This window comes from Chiloscyllium punctatum, chromosome 4, assembly GCF_047496795.1.
Source record: "Chiloscyllium punctatum isolate Juve2018m chromosome 4, sChiPun1.3, whole genome shotgun sequence".
NCBI lineage: Eukaryota > Metazoa > Chordata > Chondrichthyes > Orectolobiformes > Hemiscylliidae > Chiloscyllium > Chiloscyllium punctatum.
The window spans coordinates 23,440,468-23,457,014 of NC_092742.1; the positions used below are offsets into that span (position 1 = coordinate 23,440,468).

At 39.5% G+C, this 16,547-nt stretch overlaps 1 protein-coding gene across 3 annotated transcripts in view; it reads left to right on the forward strand.

The window, feature by feature from the left end:
* setd3 (SET domain containing 3, actin histidine methyltransferase) overlaps positions 1–16,547 on the forward strand; it is a 172,604-nt gene that overhangs the window by 123,478 nt on the left and 32,579 nt on the right. For all 3 annotated transcript variants that reach the window (XM_072568251.1, XM_072568253.1, XM_072568252.1), the window contains one exon: positions 11,440–11,498. In XM_072568251.1, coding sequence (XP_072424352.1) covers positions 11,440–11,498 — 59 coding nt within the window. The remainder of the gene's footprint in view (positions 1–11,439; positions 11,499–16,547) is intronic.

A 16,547-nucleotide genomic window follows, 5' to 3' on the forward strand; every position in this document is an offset into this window, starting at 1 on the left:
GTTTTATCACTGTGCTTTAAACCCAGTTGGTTACATTCTGAGGTACAGGTATGTAGAAAGAAGTGACCAGAAAGTTACTCAAATATCAAATAAATTATTGTCTCAGTTAATTGGGTAATTCTGGATTCTGTTCAAAGTATTAGATTGGACATGGATGATGTAACCTCAGTTTTCCTCAAGAAATACTGATGCTCAGTATTGTGCCATTTGTTGGTCAAAGTTAACATGATGAGCCTTTTAATGGGGCTTGAACCTACAATCTGGTCACTTCAGTAGTGCCACAAACTAAACCAAAATGAAATTAGTGTAACAGACTCCTGCCCCAGTGCCTTCTGCTGACCATCTTCGTGTAAAAGCATAGCTCCCCTGTGAAGTAAAATTTGGGCAAAGGTTGCAAAAGATGCCAAAGTGTAAAAGAATTCAATTGCTTGCAGAATTTTAAGTTGCCAGCAGATGGTAGCACTTGCATGTTGTTTAATATTACAAAATAGCATCAGTGGATTAAAGTGAATTTTGGAATTTTTTTTAATACAAAATTGATTTTTTTTTCCTGTAGCAATAAACATAATGTTCTTAGAGAGAGATAAAATCAATAAGAAATTAATTTAACCTTTTCTTTCCTCTGAAGAAATAGGATTTTACAAATATTTGAACCCAATGAACTCTTGCAATTTTAATCTTTCTCAGCACCCAAGGTTGTGTTATTTTAAATCACTGATAATTGAAAAAAACGGTAAAGTGTTTAAACTTGGGATTCATTTAAAAAGGAAAAGCTGCAATATTAATCTGAAGAAGTACAATCAATATCTCTAGCGTTTTTCTTGAAAAGTATACGATATGTCAGTATAGAATAAAAGTAGATTTACTTTTTATTACCAAGCTAGTACTCATTTTGCAACAGTGTGCTTATGAGTACAGGAGTCAATAAAAATGGGCTTCTACATGAAACTATTTTGGTATCCGTCAGTACATATCTAAGGGATTTGGTCGTCTGTAATTATTTTCTCCTCTTTATAATGCAGTCGACATTGAAAGCTGATAGACTTGTCTAACATTCAAGCTGGGGGTTTTATTGAAGCCAGCTGCCTGTTAATGCATGCTGTTGCCTTGATGCTGAGAGCAGGCATCTTTCATAGAACAAAAAAAACTGCTATGGTTTATGATCCTGTATTTTTCTTTCTCCAGAAACTACTATGCCTTTTACCTCATCTCTACATCACCCAATCTCAAACCTTTGATTTTTCTTCATTCCCCACATCTAAAGGTGTTGACTACTTGCTTGTGTTCAGTTCTACTGTTGCCCATCAATACCAAAAGTTTTTATTTGAGAGGGAAGTCTGACATTTAATGTCCCAAGCTTAATCATCTCCATGCTACATACACAGCAGTAGGAGCTCCTGAAGAGCAGTCTATGGCAGGCTTTTTGCTTAGTGGGAGTTTGCTGTGGGAAAATTGACTGTTGTGTTTCCTATACTACAACAGTGACCAGAAGTATCTCATTTGCTGTAAAGTGCTTTTGTTTATGCCCTGAGGCTATAAAAGGTGCCGGACAAATGAAAGTTCTTTGTGTCCACGGCTTTGGTCAGATATCTTTTCCCTATGGTGGGGGTGGGTTTCAAGACTCCGAGGCATATTTTTAAGGCGAGTTGAAAAAGATTTTGAAAATCAGTGATGGGCAGTTTACTTTTCACACAGACTGGTTCAAGTGTGGAACGATCTTCCACAGGAAGTAGTGGATACGGATACAGTTACAGTGTTTAAAAGGCATTTAGGTAAGTGCATAAATAAGAAATGTTTGGAGGGATATGGGCCAAGTGCAGGCAGGTGGGACTAGTTTAGTTTGGGATTATGGTTAGCATGGACTGGTTGAACCAAAGGGTCTGTTTCTGGGCTGTACGATTCTGAGTCTATGAAATGAACTTCTGTAGGGTTTTCTTGGGTATTACAAATGTGGATACTGTTAGCCCTGATCCTGTACATCAAAAGACTTCACAACTAGTTTGAATTTGATGCTACAGACATCTATTGTGGTAGCTGTTTATATTTTTCTCCTTTTGCTAGATCGACATGACTATGGAGGTGAGCTGCATTACTGTTATCTCCAGAGTGACTTTGGCTTGCTGTTAGCAAATAATAGTGGGACAATTTGGATGGTATGTTTCATACAATGATCCACCTTCTAAAAGAAAAATACCTATTCAGTTGGTAGAATGGAAATATGCATTGACATTTATTTCCCAATCAAAGCCAAATATTTGCCTGGAGGAGTAAAATTGGGTCAAGTTACACTTCCAAATAATTGAATATAGAGTATCATTGGAATAAGTCTGGGTGCGGATCAGCTTGTATCTACTTTCATGAATAGTGAATGACATAAAACTGAACAGGATAGGAATGTCTTTCTTAAGTGAAGATTAAACAGCATGAATCTTTACACTGTTGTCTGTGTTGCATATGCTGACTAGAAAGTGATTTATTTTCGTATATGTGAAGCTTCTCGGTAGTATGCATTTTAAGACAGAAAGGGAAGAATGCTTATATAGAACTTTTCAGATATTCCACAGCCTACCACAGCTAAATTGTACAGGGCAAAGTCTCACAAACCAAGATAAATAAACAGATAATCTTTTGAAGGATATTGGTTATGAGCACACAAATCAGTACAGGAATTGGGCCTTCAACTCCTTGACCCTTCAATAATATCATGGCTCATCTGATTGTAACCTCAAATCCTCATTTCTACTGCCCCCGTTAACCTTTCAGTTAAAGGGTGGTCAAGATTCTGAGCTTCCCTGTTCTTCTGTAAACATTGCTGTCTTTTCATAACCCCCGAAGTAGTAGACAGTGCATCAATTTAATCTCTTATCTGAAAAGTTGCATCTCTGATAATGCAGCACTCCGTTATTAGATTAGATTAGATTCCCTACAATGTGGAAACAGGCCCTTCGGCCCAACCAGTCCACACCGACCCTCCGAAGAGTAACCCACCCAGACCCATTTAACCGAGGAGTCCAGAACTAGAGGGCATAGGTTTAGGGTGAGAGGGGAAAGATATAAAAGAGAACCAAGGGATAACTTTTTCACACAGAGGGTGGTACGTGTATGGAATGAGCTGCTAGAGGATGTGGTGGAGGCTGGTACAATTGCAACATTTAAGAGGCATTTGGATGGGTATATGAATAGGAAGGGTTTGGAGGGATATGGGCCGGATGCTGGCAGGTTGGACTAGATTGGGTTGGGATATCTGGTCGGCGTGGACAGGTTGGACCGAAAGGTCTGTTTCCATACTGTACATCTCTATGACTCTATATATAAAATCCATCAGGTCAATGCAGACAATTGTGGAATTTTACCAATGAAAATTGAGTTTGTGATCTTTCCTACTAGTTTAAAAGCCAGTATACAAAATATTGGCTCTACCCATAAAACGAGACATAACTCCAAGCTGAAACTTGGGAAGTTTTGCTTTTGGAAGCAATGCAATTTTGAGCAATGTAAATCTTCGCTTGAAAGCCAGCGCACTTTGTGCTTCGATTGCCATTTGTACTTGAAATGAGCTTCTTGGCCACGGTGTACAAGCTGAAACCACTCCTAATAGTTGAGCAGAAATTAATTTATACTATGTTCAAAATATTCATGCTGCGGTTTAGAATCCTTGTATGTCAACCAAAATCAATGGTGCACAGCACACTGGAAGACAATATTTACATTTAATGTACCAACCGCAGTTGTCCAAGGTCGAAATCTGAAGAAACTTCATGAAGAAAATTAACAGTATTCGTTTTATATTAGGGTGGTTTGGGGAGTCAATTGAACATATAATTGCATTGGTACAGATTTGAGTGTACAATCTAGGCTGACATTTCAGTTCAATAGTGAGGAGGTATAGCACTGTTGGAGGTGCTGCCTTTCGGCTGAGGTGTTAAGCCAAGATCCCGTCTGTCAGTTCAGATAGATCTTTTGACATTGTTTCTTTTAAATAAGAGTGGAGTTATTGTGACCAAAAATAGAATATCTGTTCACTGATCCTTTGCTGCTTGTGTGAGCTTAAATGATTCTTTTTCCACCATAGCAGCAACCTGAGAGGCCTTTTAAAATGCAAATTAGCTGTTTGGTTCTTTTGTGTTTCAAATAATTTAATCTTGTGGTTTTGGATGAATGTAATAAACCATTTTGAGCTACACTCTGATAGTCCAAAATGTTATGTGAGCACCTTGATTAAATTGCTGCCTTATAATCACTGCTAGATATCTATTTTGTGTATGGCACTATGTTGCTAGGTTAATAGGCTTATTTTGTGTGTGGGACACTCTTCAGATTCATAAAGGCTATTTCATATTTCTCTAAGTCCTAGAACTGCACTACCGGTGCTTTATTTCGTAATTCTGAGTACATGCAGTGAAAATATTTTATACAATCAGATTTACATTGCAAATGGACTGTTAAGTTGTGATTAAGTTTGCACACTTTAAAGGAGTGTGCCGTTCATTCTACTGATTGAACCTGTTTTGAAAATAGGGGTGGAAATTAATGCCCTCCCCCATATTTGTGGGGATGAGTAGGAGTAGGATAAGGAGGGGCTTTTATTCAAGATGGAGGGGACGTTAATGTCTTTTTGCCTTCATCACAATTGAACTCGGAATGGGACTTCATTTCCAGTCTGCTAGTTGAGGCTCTGAAGTTGGCAATCTAAGAGCCTCATCCTACAACCAATAGTATTAACTTAGTGGCAGATTGACCACCCAACAAGTATGATCCCATGCGTCTCCATTAAATACTGTCCTAAATTTTTTGGGTCAGTTCTATAAAGTTACAGTAACCAATTTTAGTTGAAATTTGTTGTTGTAGATTTTTAATTAATGGTGATTGAACAAAGAAAATCTAAATAAATAATACAATAATGAGGTTAACTTTATGTCATTGGAAAAAAAGCTATGATCAGCTCGAGTGATCCTGGACAAGTGGGTCCTTACAGGCTGATATGCAATTCTGGCAGGGATTGGTCAGTCCTCTGGCGCAAGCATCAAATTAGTAATCTCTGAAGTCATTTTCTGCTACTTTTCACCTTTGGAGAAATTTGAAACCTATACACTGTGTAGTGGTTTACTGGGAAAGTACAAATGACATAAAATCAGTGTAGAAATTAAGAAATCAGTAAAATGGTGGATGCAGGTAAAGAATGGAGATCAGAAGTGGAGCACTATCCTGAACAGCAGAAAGGTAGATTGTCTATTGCAGTGAAAAAAAATGGAAGTTGACAGTAAACCATGGGAATAAGTTTTCTTTTCTGGTGCAAATAATTAGATCAGCTTGTGGCTGAACATATTATATTCTCATTGTACATTCGCACAGTCGAGTTCTTTTTGAGAGTAAGTTCGGAGGTTCCAAGACTCATAGGGTCAGTAGCTATGCGCAGACACTTGAAGCTGAATTTTCATGTCCTGACAGGGGACTGAATTGCATCTGAGATATGACACTGTGGCTTTACAAATGTGGTCAGAACCATTTTCATGGAGTTCCTACATCCATTTCTGGCACTGGCAATTTTCACTGGCACATGATGATAAAGGAAGAAGTCACACACGTTATGTCCCACTTTTGCCGGAGCCACTGTTGCTATATTTAAGTATTACATGATGCAGAATAACACTGTCAGAAGTGAATATTTCAGGCTATCTGCAGTTTTCATTGTGGGGCTGGTTTTAGAAGTTGGTGCTTTTCATGCTAGGACTTTGTAAAGCTATGTTTTAAAGTTGGGAACTGTCAATGCAAAAAAAGTTACCAATATTACATGTCATATGAAATGCTGTATACAAATTCTGTGGTTTAATATGGTGATTGATGATGGAGTTTTGATTTGAAAAGTTAAGTAACAACTGAATAAAATTTAATGTTTTCCAGGTTGTCACTTCTAGCATTTGGAAAGCTGTTGAGGGACTGGACAGTATTGCAAAAGCAGAAAATCCTTAAATGCATTAGAGTACATCATCCACTGAAAAACTTTCTATTTTGTGTTATTTCTACATTTCATTGCCATACAACGGTGTGTAGTGCCCAAACCTTTTTTTTTCTCCCATGGAGATTCGGCTTAACCATCTGTTAGGCTAATTCAAAGACTCAGCAGATGTCTTACATTTTGATTATCTTGAACAGTGTCTGTTGACAGCTGCCAAGGGAAATGTCAACTTTGCTTGTTTGGACAAATCTGTGGTCTGTTAAGAGGATTTTTAAAAGTGAATTCAGGACATGTTTTGTTTTATTTTGATAGATTTTGAGCTCTTCCGAAACACTTACATTTTAATATAGGGTTTATGAGTTCAGTTTATAATGGATACTGAGTGAGTGGGTTGGGAGGGCAGAGGGGACGCATGGAGGAGTTAGTGCTTATGGATGGGTGTGAGTGGCATGGTTATGGGCCTCGCTGTCATCTCCAGAACTGGCATAATGTCCCAGTGAACAAAGGGCAGCCTTTAACCCAAATGCTTTAGCATCGACGTGCCTCTGGCAGCAGGCTTTGCTCCAGCTTAAGGAAGCAATGGCCTGATGGTATTATCGCTGGATTATTAATCCGAGACCCAGATAATGTCCTGGGGACCTGGGTTTGAACCCTGCCTTAGCAGCTGGTGGAATTTGAATTCAATAAAAATCTGGAACTAAAAGTCTAATGATGACCGTGAAACTATTGTTGAATGTCGGAAAAAAAACCCCATCTGGTTCACTAATGCCCTTCAAAGAAGAAAGCTGCTATCGTTACCTGGTCTGACCTACATATGACACCAGACCCACAGCAATCTGGTTGACTCCTAATTACCCCTCTGGGCAATTAGGGGTGTGCAATCAATGTTGTCATAGCGAACAATGCTGACATCCTGTGAATACATTTTTAAAAAGCCCATTCTCAACACTCCACTGTAAAAGCAGTATGGGTGGGTACTTCTAGCCTGGAAGAAATAGTGCAACACTTGGGACATCTCCCAGTGCCAGCTGCCTGCTTTCAAGATGAAAAGCTGGCCATGAAATGGAGGTAAGGCACTGATAAAAGAGGGAAGATAAAGGAGCCTCATCATTATAATATGTCTGTGATAAGCGGAACAATGGTCATGTGATAGTGATAATTAGCTGCTGCAGTCTTCATAAAATATCATTTGGGGCAGAATTTATACCAAGAATGATTTCAGTGTAAGCACTGGCTGGTCACCCAGGTTAAATCTATAATGGAAAGCTAGTCTCCATAATTCTACCATGAAACTATCAATGGCAGTCATTAAAAACCCTCACCTTGTTCACTATTGTTCTTTAGGGGGCATGTTTTTCTTTGTCTGCTCTGACTTGCATGTTACTCCAGACCCCGGAAATTTGGTGGACCTCCCTCCGAAATGAACTTGCAATTCACTCAGTTGTACCAAACCACTACCAAGAAGTTGACTGTAGTGATTCAAGAAGGTACTCACTACAATCCTTGTGAAGGCAGGATGCACACCAAATATTGACCTTACCATTGGAAGGTCTGGTGAGCAAGACAATATTAGAAGGGTCAGTGAGACAAGTAAAAGGACTGGCGAAGGAAATGTGGCACTGAAGACCGGCCTGTTAGTGTTTTAAGGAACAAAATTGTGAATTGCAAGGGAAGGAATAATTTGGATGAGTCAGCAAGCTGGAGCGTCAGGAGCAGAAATCGAACATGAGGATAGATGAGCAGAAGGGTCACTATGGTGGGGGGGGGGGGGGGAGGTGGGGGAAGGGAGGGGGGTGCGGTGTGACGAGCAGAAGGGTTAAGGAAGCATTGGATGGATTTGGGAGAGTCGAGAAGGGAAGCCCCCAGTGGAAGAGTCAGGGAAAGAACTGTCAGAGGGGAAGAATCAGTTTGCATTTTAAAGTAAAACAAGCTTGCTGAGTTATTTACTAAGAGGTATATTATAGCAGTATTATTGGGGAATGTCTCTAATTTACCGACTAAAAAGCAAACTTGTTTTAAATGGGAGACACTTGATTGATTTTTATTGTTGTCACATGTACTGAGATAGAGTAAAAAGGGTTGTTTTGCATGCTATACAGGCAGATTGTACCATACAAAGTGCATCAGGGTAGCTGAACAGAGTGCAGAATACAGTCGTACAGCTGCAGAGAAGGTGCAGAGAGAGATCAGAATTAACATTTGAGAGGTCCATTCAAAAGTCTGATAACATCAGGGAAGAAGCTGTTCTTGAATCTGTTCAAACTTTTATATCCTCTGCCTGATAGAACAGGGTGAAAGAGAGTATAACCAGGGTGGGAGGGCTCTTTGATGATGTTGATTGTTTACCTGAGGCAGTGGAAAGTATAGATGGAGTCAGTGGATGGAAAGCTGGTTTGGTGATGGACGATGTGTGTTGTTTCTTGCGGTCTTGAGAAGATCAGTTGCCATACCGTGCCGTGATACATCCAGAAAGGATGCTTTCTGCAGTGCATCTATAAAAACATTGGTAAAAATCTTTGTTCGTGCATTGGAAGGAATTCAGAGAAGGTCAACTCACTTGATTTCTGGTGGTGTTACAAGTAGTTGGGGTGAGGAGTTGGCTTCCCACTTGGTTGGTTGCAAGACTTTATTTTTGTCATAGAGAGCACACTTAAAACATAGGTCACTGAAAAATGAAGGAGCCAATTACTAAGTTTTCTTGAGCAAAAGAAAGAGAAATGTTAACCTTACTTAATCTGAGGAAAAAAAACACAGAGCACAGTTAGGGAGATTAAAAGGGACAATGTCTTGTGCAGACTCGGAGAATAAAGGTTAAGCAGCAACAAAAACTGTCATTAACTTTGAGTTCTAAATGAACAGTTATATTCCATATTTGATTTTTCCCTGGATGCTATATTTTGAGATAATGAGTAAAACAGACCGCGAGAGAGAGTTCCAGCTCTTATTGTCACAGATTCATTTTCCTCCCTCAGTTCTGCACTCAAAAGCAGCTGTTGAAATGTTGTTCACTGTGTATTCCAGAGTCTAGTTGTATTACCTTTTCAAGCTTAGTAACCAATAGATGACCTTTCATTTTCCAAATGTGAACTTGTCGTGTAAGCATGAATTAAAACAGGACATGCAAGTATCTGACAGTTTCTGGCTATAGTGTTGTTAAATGAAGATGTTCATTTCAATGGAGACGACTTTATTTACTCCACATGGAATCATGTAGCTTCCCTCAATCTGTGGTCATCTGATCATTGAAGCCATTTTGGAGCATGCATCTTCCTTTCTTAAAAAAACATTTTTGGCCATGAAACGTCTCTGGACTAGCAGTAGGGTAATGGAAGTTCAAATTTAATCGTCCATAATTACAACTGATATAACATTCTTCTTATGAGGAGAGGTTGAGCCTGTTCTCATTGGCATTTTGGAGAATGAGAGACAGTCTTATTGAAATTTGTAAGGTTCTTAAAGGGACTTAGTAGAGTGGATGTTGAGAGAATATTTTCCCTTGTGGGAATCTAGAACTTGGGGGATGTAGTTTCAGATGGATTCTCCCATTTGTGATAAATGAGGAATTTCTCACTGAGGAATGTTTGTCTTTTGAATTTCCTTTCCACAGAGAGCAGTTGAGGTGGTCTATTGAATACATTCAAGGCAATGTTAAACAGATTAGTTATCTAACAGGGAGTCGTGTGTGTGTGTGTGTGTACGTAAATCCGCCCCAGTGGAGGCATCCTATCAGCCGAGCATTTCTTGCATGCTAGATAGGATTGAGGGGTCAAGCACCGTACTCCTATTATTATGGTCATATAGTTAGGTAATTCTTCTCAACAACTGCCAGTTAATTTATTGTCTAATAGCATTATGATTTTCTGTTGTTTAGAGTTTGTGCATGTTTTGGTTAATTAAAGTACAGTATGCCATCGCCAAAGAAAGGAGGACTTGTTAAATATGCATTCCCTGCTCCATGAGTCTGCAATAGCAGTGCTGGACACATGCAGTGTGTGGCTCACTTTTCTCTGCCTGTAAAGTGTACCTTGAGGTCAACATCTACAGCATCCCTATTACACCAGTGTGCATTTACCTATTTCTCTCCTGAATGTTATCACCTATCTGGATGAAATTAGCTGTTACACTCCAGAAACATGGGACCTCTCTGTTATCAAATTTTTCTTCTTCGATGCTAACTCTATTACCTCTGCAGTCGATACAAAAGCCATTTGGGGTGACTGTATAGTTCAGTTTTCATGTTCAGTGAGGATCAGGGACGGGGGTGGGGGGGATCAAGTAACCCCAGACTTGGTTTTACAAGCACTGCATGCCTTTTCTAGATGTTTTATGACTGTGAACAGAAATTTATTGCATCTAAGATACCATTACTTTATTCAGCAAAGCATAGGATTGTCTTCAGAGAAACTGCCTAAATTAGACTGAATAAATGTTTCACTGCAAAGTTTAGGGGCAAATGAATCTAGCTCATACGTGTATTAATTTTTTCTCAACTCACTTAAACTTGTATGCATGAAATCGTGGCTGACAGAAGAATCAGGTTTGTTTTGCTTTTTTGTCAGTCATTTAGGAGTCATTGTTGCCTGTATTTCAAAAGCATCTTGTTATTAACATTCCCATCCTGTGAGGAAAGCAGAATGTAAGCTTTCTTACACACTAAAGCACAGCAAAGCTAGCATCTAATTAGCAGTTTTTTTGTGATTTCTAGTTTGGCCAAAATGGCATTATCTGTGCTGGTTTTTCTTGTATAATTGATTTGCGGTGCAGCTATTTAAACCTCCTGTTCCAACCCTCCCTCCCCCCAACCCCCCTCCCTACAACTGTACTCCTGATGCCAGCCAATATACTATTGAGAGAAATGATGAATTACCCCAACTTCTGATGCTAATGCATCAAGGAAGAAATTGCACGCTACATAGAGTGCCACTGACAGTAGCACTGCATCAGAGCGCAGTGCGAGGAAAGGCTCCCAGTCCATAAAAAAAAATCCGTCTCCCGGGCCCCTGCCAGTGTCAACAAGTGAACATTTTGGAAAAGAGGTGACATTCGGTAGGCTGATGAAGGACTTGTTGGCAGCAGATTGCGTTACTGTCACAGGCCCTAAGTTTTATTTTGTATTGCTGGTGGGTTCTGCTTGCAGGAGTTGATGGAGCAGATTTATGACAGCTGCTGGGCACAACAAATTAAGTTGACAGTGATGTATGGGAGCATTATGGCATGATGATCCTGCCGTAGCTCGGCTGGACTCCTCTTGCTTCATTTGGCTCTTGTTAGTATCTGTTAGGCTGCTAAGTAATAACATTCTGCTGACTGACTTGTGTGTTTTTTTTCCTTTTCTCCCTTCCCATTCTCTTGTTTTATGCCTCTTTTCCCTCCTCTGTCTCACTGTCTCTTTTTCTGAATCCCTCTCTTTCTCTCCTCCTTCCCCCTCTCCCCACGTCCCCCCACATTGCAACATTTCCCTATTTCAACATTTTGTGTTCCAGACCCATCCGAATGCTAGTAAACTGCCCTTGAAGGAATCCTTCACCTTTGATGACTACAGGTTCGTATGTAATGAAAATGTTGAAAGAAGAAGTTGAAAAAGGAAATTTCTATTTTCTTTGCCTAGCAATTTTAAATACTGTTGTCAAATGTGATCTGCAGCTTATGTATTAAGTTGGTCCTTCATGTTAATAATGGGAACCCCAACATATTTTCAGTCCATCTCCTTCAAGATATAAAATGTACTGACTTAAATGCTCTGAGATTAAGGAAGTGAAATGTTGCAGTTTTTAAAAAAAATCCCGAAGTACTTTATCCAAGTACAGCTTCTTATTCAATGTGGTGAGAAATATTTCTAATATTTGACAGTTTAGTGAAGACATATCTGTGCAAGGAGACATATTATTTGGTCTTATTTGTCACTTAAGTTTCATCTCTCAAACTCCAGCTTCCACTGCTCCACTCAGTGGTTTTGTAACTAACAGAAAAAGTGTTCAAAATGAGTAAATAGGTGCACGCTTTTATTTATTATCCATATAAATTTTCTGTTACAATTCTCACAGTAGGACATTAATCTTTAATTCCTCGAGATTCCAAGACAGTCCTGAAGTTTACGCAACAATAGTTCCTCTCCAGAATATTGATTGAGTTCAAACTTTTAATGCACTTTTTTATGGTTGAATGTTTAATGAATACCTGATGGCTAAACATCTAAAATAAAAACTGAGTTTATCATGGACGATGTATGCACTGGTGATGAGTGAGCCTTTCTTTATTGAACACCGATCAAACAAGATGAGAACAATTGTACCCATGGGATTTCCAAGACTGAGAAAGGTTTCAACTAATGCCATATTGAACTTTGACTTCTCATCTGAATACAACTATTTCTTTTTGAGTTTATCCTTCACGTCTCTTAGCATGTGTCTGATATGTTTGTAGCACAGACATCTTCCAAAGTTGGTACTCTAAGTGGCTTTCTTTGCACATAAGACAAAGAACTATGAGCAGGAGTCAAACAGCAAAATACTATCTGCTGTATGTGCAGCTAAACCAAGTCTGCACCTCACCATTCTCTTTAAGTATAGGGATCTACAGCACCTGCTTGGTTTAGTGTAGTAAAGGAAAACCGTTTCCTGGTTCAACTTGAACAGACTTAATTGTAAGTTAGCAAACTTTAATATGATGGACATTGTTATGTAGACTATGAAGAGGACTTCAATACTCAGACTTCTGTGAGATTCTAAGATACCCTCCAGACCATATGAAATCATATTTGTGGGTGTAATTTTTGCAATCCTCAGTATCAACCCTTTTAGACCATACACATCTCCTCCCACCACCCCTCCCTTAGTATTTTCCTCATTTAGTTTTATACATTTGTGTGTAGAATTATATTTTCCATTATCCCATCTTTCTCCAGCAACATTGTTTCTGCCAATTAAGTATGTTAATGGATTTCACCACCACACACAAGATCTTCAATGTCTTTGAAGATCTTAGGCCACCACATTTCTGATCAAGGTCTGGTTCTGCACTTAGTGATCCCCAGGTGTCCCTGGTACAATTTCTCCAGGACATCTTCCCAAAATGAAGCTGGAATAACAAGTCATTCAAAATCGTAAAATGCTGATCAACTCTGCCAAGATTGATCTTCTCAGGATTCGTTGCTTCTGGATTTCTGCTTCACTCTCTCAATCTGAATGGCTTTCTCTGGAATCAGGTCCTCTTTTGATTGTACTAAATCTGACAAAGATGTATCAGCAGTGTCAACAACAATTCTGTCTTTTTTGCATTCTGATCTTAAATCATCATAATCTCATGTTTCCGCTAATTTGTAGAGATTATCAATGAATCTGTGTATTTCCTTGGATGCTGAATTCTTCTGTTAGCCCTTGCTCTTTCAAGAATTTTGTTTTCTCTGATATTAACATAACTGTCAAAGACTTCTAGTACTTCAAAAGTAGTAGCTGTTTCTTTTATATCTTATTGAGTTATAAAATCATCAGCTATACTTGCATTTTTATATAAAAGTGCATTAACTTGTTCAGCTTCTGATGTAGTATCTAGTTTAGAAGCTATTCTGTATCTTAAGAATTACTTCCTCCAGGATGTCCAATCTGATCCAATTGGCCCATCTCTGGAGTAAAATCTTTCTTATTTCTGATGAGATATCTTCCTAATAGGATTATTTATTTCCCTTACTGAAAATGATGTTATTTTGCAGTGAAAGCAGTACTGCTGGAGCTTTTTCCATCATTTTGTGGCCAAGTAGAGGATGCTTTCCTTTCAAGCTATGTCGTCTCTTTTTGTAGCTTCAAGCCCACTGTTCCTGCCCTTAATAAATTATTCCTGTTTCTCTAACAACCTTACTGAATGAATCTCGCTGACGACAGCTTTAATCAAAAACATTCTCATTTTAAATAAAAACCAAAAGAACTGCAGATGCTGAAACAAAAACAGAAATTACTAGAAAAGCTCAGCAAATCTGGCAGCACATATTGAGAGAAGTCAAGAGTTAACATTTCAGGGTCCAGTGACTCTTCCTCAAAACCTTCCCCAGAGTTTTGAAGAAGACTCACTGCACCCAAAATGTTAATTCTTGATTTCTCTCCACATATGCTGCCAGATCTGCTAAGCTTTTCCAGCAATTTCTCTTTTTGATTCCCGTTTTAAGCATTGGGTTTTACTAAATGAACTGGGCAGAAAACAACTTCAGTGGCAGACGAATCCAGCTTCTTAAACTTTCTGTGGCTCTAATAATGATTTCTGTCTTTCACACTTTCTCTGGATTATTCCAGCTCCCACAGTTTAATTAAATGCTTTGTACCTTTTAATGTGGCTTCAGTGAAGGACCTCCTGTTTTTTCATGTCTTACTAAAGGCTCCTAACATTTTTCTTCTCTTAGACCAGTGGTACTTAGGCTTCTAATCTGCCCCTTTGTGACTTTCTAATTCTGGCTTCGCAGTGTCCCTAGTTCTGCGAACTTAGGTAAATTCCTTTTTTATAGTCCTTGATTACCCTTGCTGTAGTCATGCCTCATGGTGCCTGTTCCTATTGCAGCAATGCTCAATTTGAGCTGTCAGTACTGTACATACTTTTCATTTTCATAGCCTGTAATACAGCATAGTTTTATTTAAAAATTCTTCACTCCCCAAAGATTTTAACTTTTATTCACAGAGTATTTGACATCCATTTGTTCTCCAACAAAACTTGGGATTTCTTACATAGACCATCGCCGGGTGATGTAGTCTGTACCTGCCATGGGGTCAGTCATTCTCCTTCTCCCCTCCAGGGTGTGCTTCACCTTACTGCTGCAGCATCTCTCTTATCTGGTCTGTAATGCTTTTACCATTATCTGTAGATTCTTCCATGTTGAATCTTGCCATGTGTTATCTTTCTGTAAGGTCTGCACCTCACCATGTGGTAGTTTGGCAACAACTGTTGTTGCAAAGTGGAGGAAGAATGGATTTCAGTTCAGTTCTATGAAGGTCTGACTTTTATTTAAGGCCAGAATGTCATTTTGAACAGTGAGTTCTAAACAGCATCAGCACATGGAAAATAGGAGCAGGAGTAGGCCATTTGGCCGTTCATGCCTGCTGTGCCATTCATATGCTCATTACTGATCATCCAACTTAGTAGCCTATTACTGCTTTGATCTCTTTAGCTCTAAGAACCGCAACTAATTCCTTCTTGAAAACAGTCAATTCTTTGACCCTAACTGCTTTCTGTGACATAGAATTCCACAGGCTCACTACTCCCTGGGTGTATCAGTCCTAGAAATCCTACCCCATATGCTTAGACTGTGACCTCTGGTCCTGGCCTGCCCCGGTCATACGGAACATCCTTCCTGTCCAGTCCTGCTGGAATTTGTTTTTTAGGTTTCTATGAGAACCCTGCTCATTCTTCTAAACTTCCAGTGAGTATATTCCTAACTGATTCAGTCTCTCTTCATGTGTCAACCCTGCCATCACAAGAATCAGGCTGTTAAACCTTCATTGCACTCTCTCAATGGCCAGAACAGCCTTCCTCAGATAAGGAGACCAAAACTGCACACAATATGTACATCATGCAAGTCATGTGATTTTAACTAAATTACCAGAAAGCTACCTGGGGAGATAAATGCAACGGTGTTAGCTGTCTTAGTTTCACAGCCAATAGAGCAAAACAGTGAGAGTGGACCAAAAATAGGTTTTTACATGGGAAGAGTAGGCCTTATTGCCTTATTCCACATACACCTGCCCCACCCACAAGTCTGCTGTCCATTCTGTGAGATTGTGGCTGATCATGTATCTTACTTTGCTGCACCAACAACTCTATGTCATTTGATTCCTTGAGTTTTTCCTCAATCCTTTGATGAGTTGTGGATATTACTAGCTCAGCCAGTATATATTGCTTGTCCCCAACTGCTCTGGACAGCATGGTCCGGGTCTCCCAGCAAGGTTTCCAAATCTATCTATTTCTGTCTTTAAGTATATTCAACAGCTGAGCATGCACAGCCCTCTGGCATTTCAGAATTCCAAGGATTCACAGCCCTTTGAGTCCAGGAACACTCCTCTCATCTTAAGGTACTTCCAATCATTGATTTAAAGGCAAAATTTGTGAGTACTACTTAAATGCTTTAAGTTCTACCCCAATCACAGAAGGAAGTTCCATATTAGAGATGTGCAGCTAATCAGAGAGTGAGCCACTCTATAGTTCCAGCAGTATCAGCCTGGAGGCATCGCTATTGCTGGGACTACAAATAGTTCCCCATGCTGAGGAGCCCTGGTACGTCTTGGTTAAAGATCCTCAGCAAAGAGTGGAAAAGAGTTATATTGAAGGACCTTCAGTGAGCCCAGGATACCCACAAATCCCCTCCATACTCCCAAGCCCCTTCCCCACACAGTTAAATATTCGAGACCTTTCCTCATGGCATAGGTTTCCTTCTGCTGAGTGAAATTCTTGTCTGAGGCCCTGTGTGGCCTCCAATTAGACTACAATATCTGACACTTCTCCCTATGTGATTTCAGGTAATATGGCAGGGTGGAAGTCTGAGCAAGATAATAGTGGATATAACACTCACCCCTCCTTCCTGATCTTTTGAACTTGCTGGCAAGGGGGTATAAAG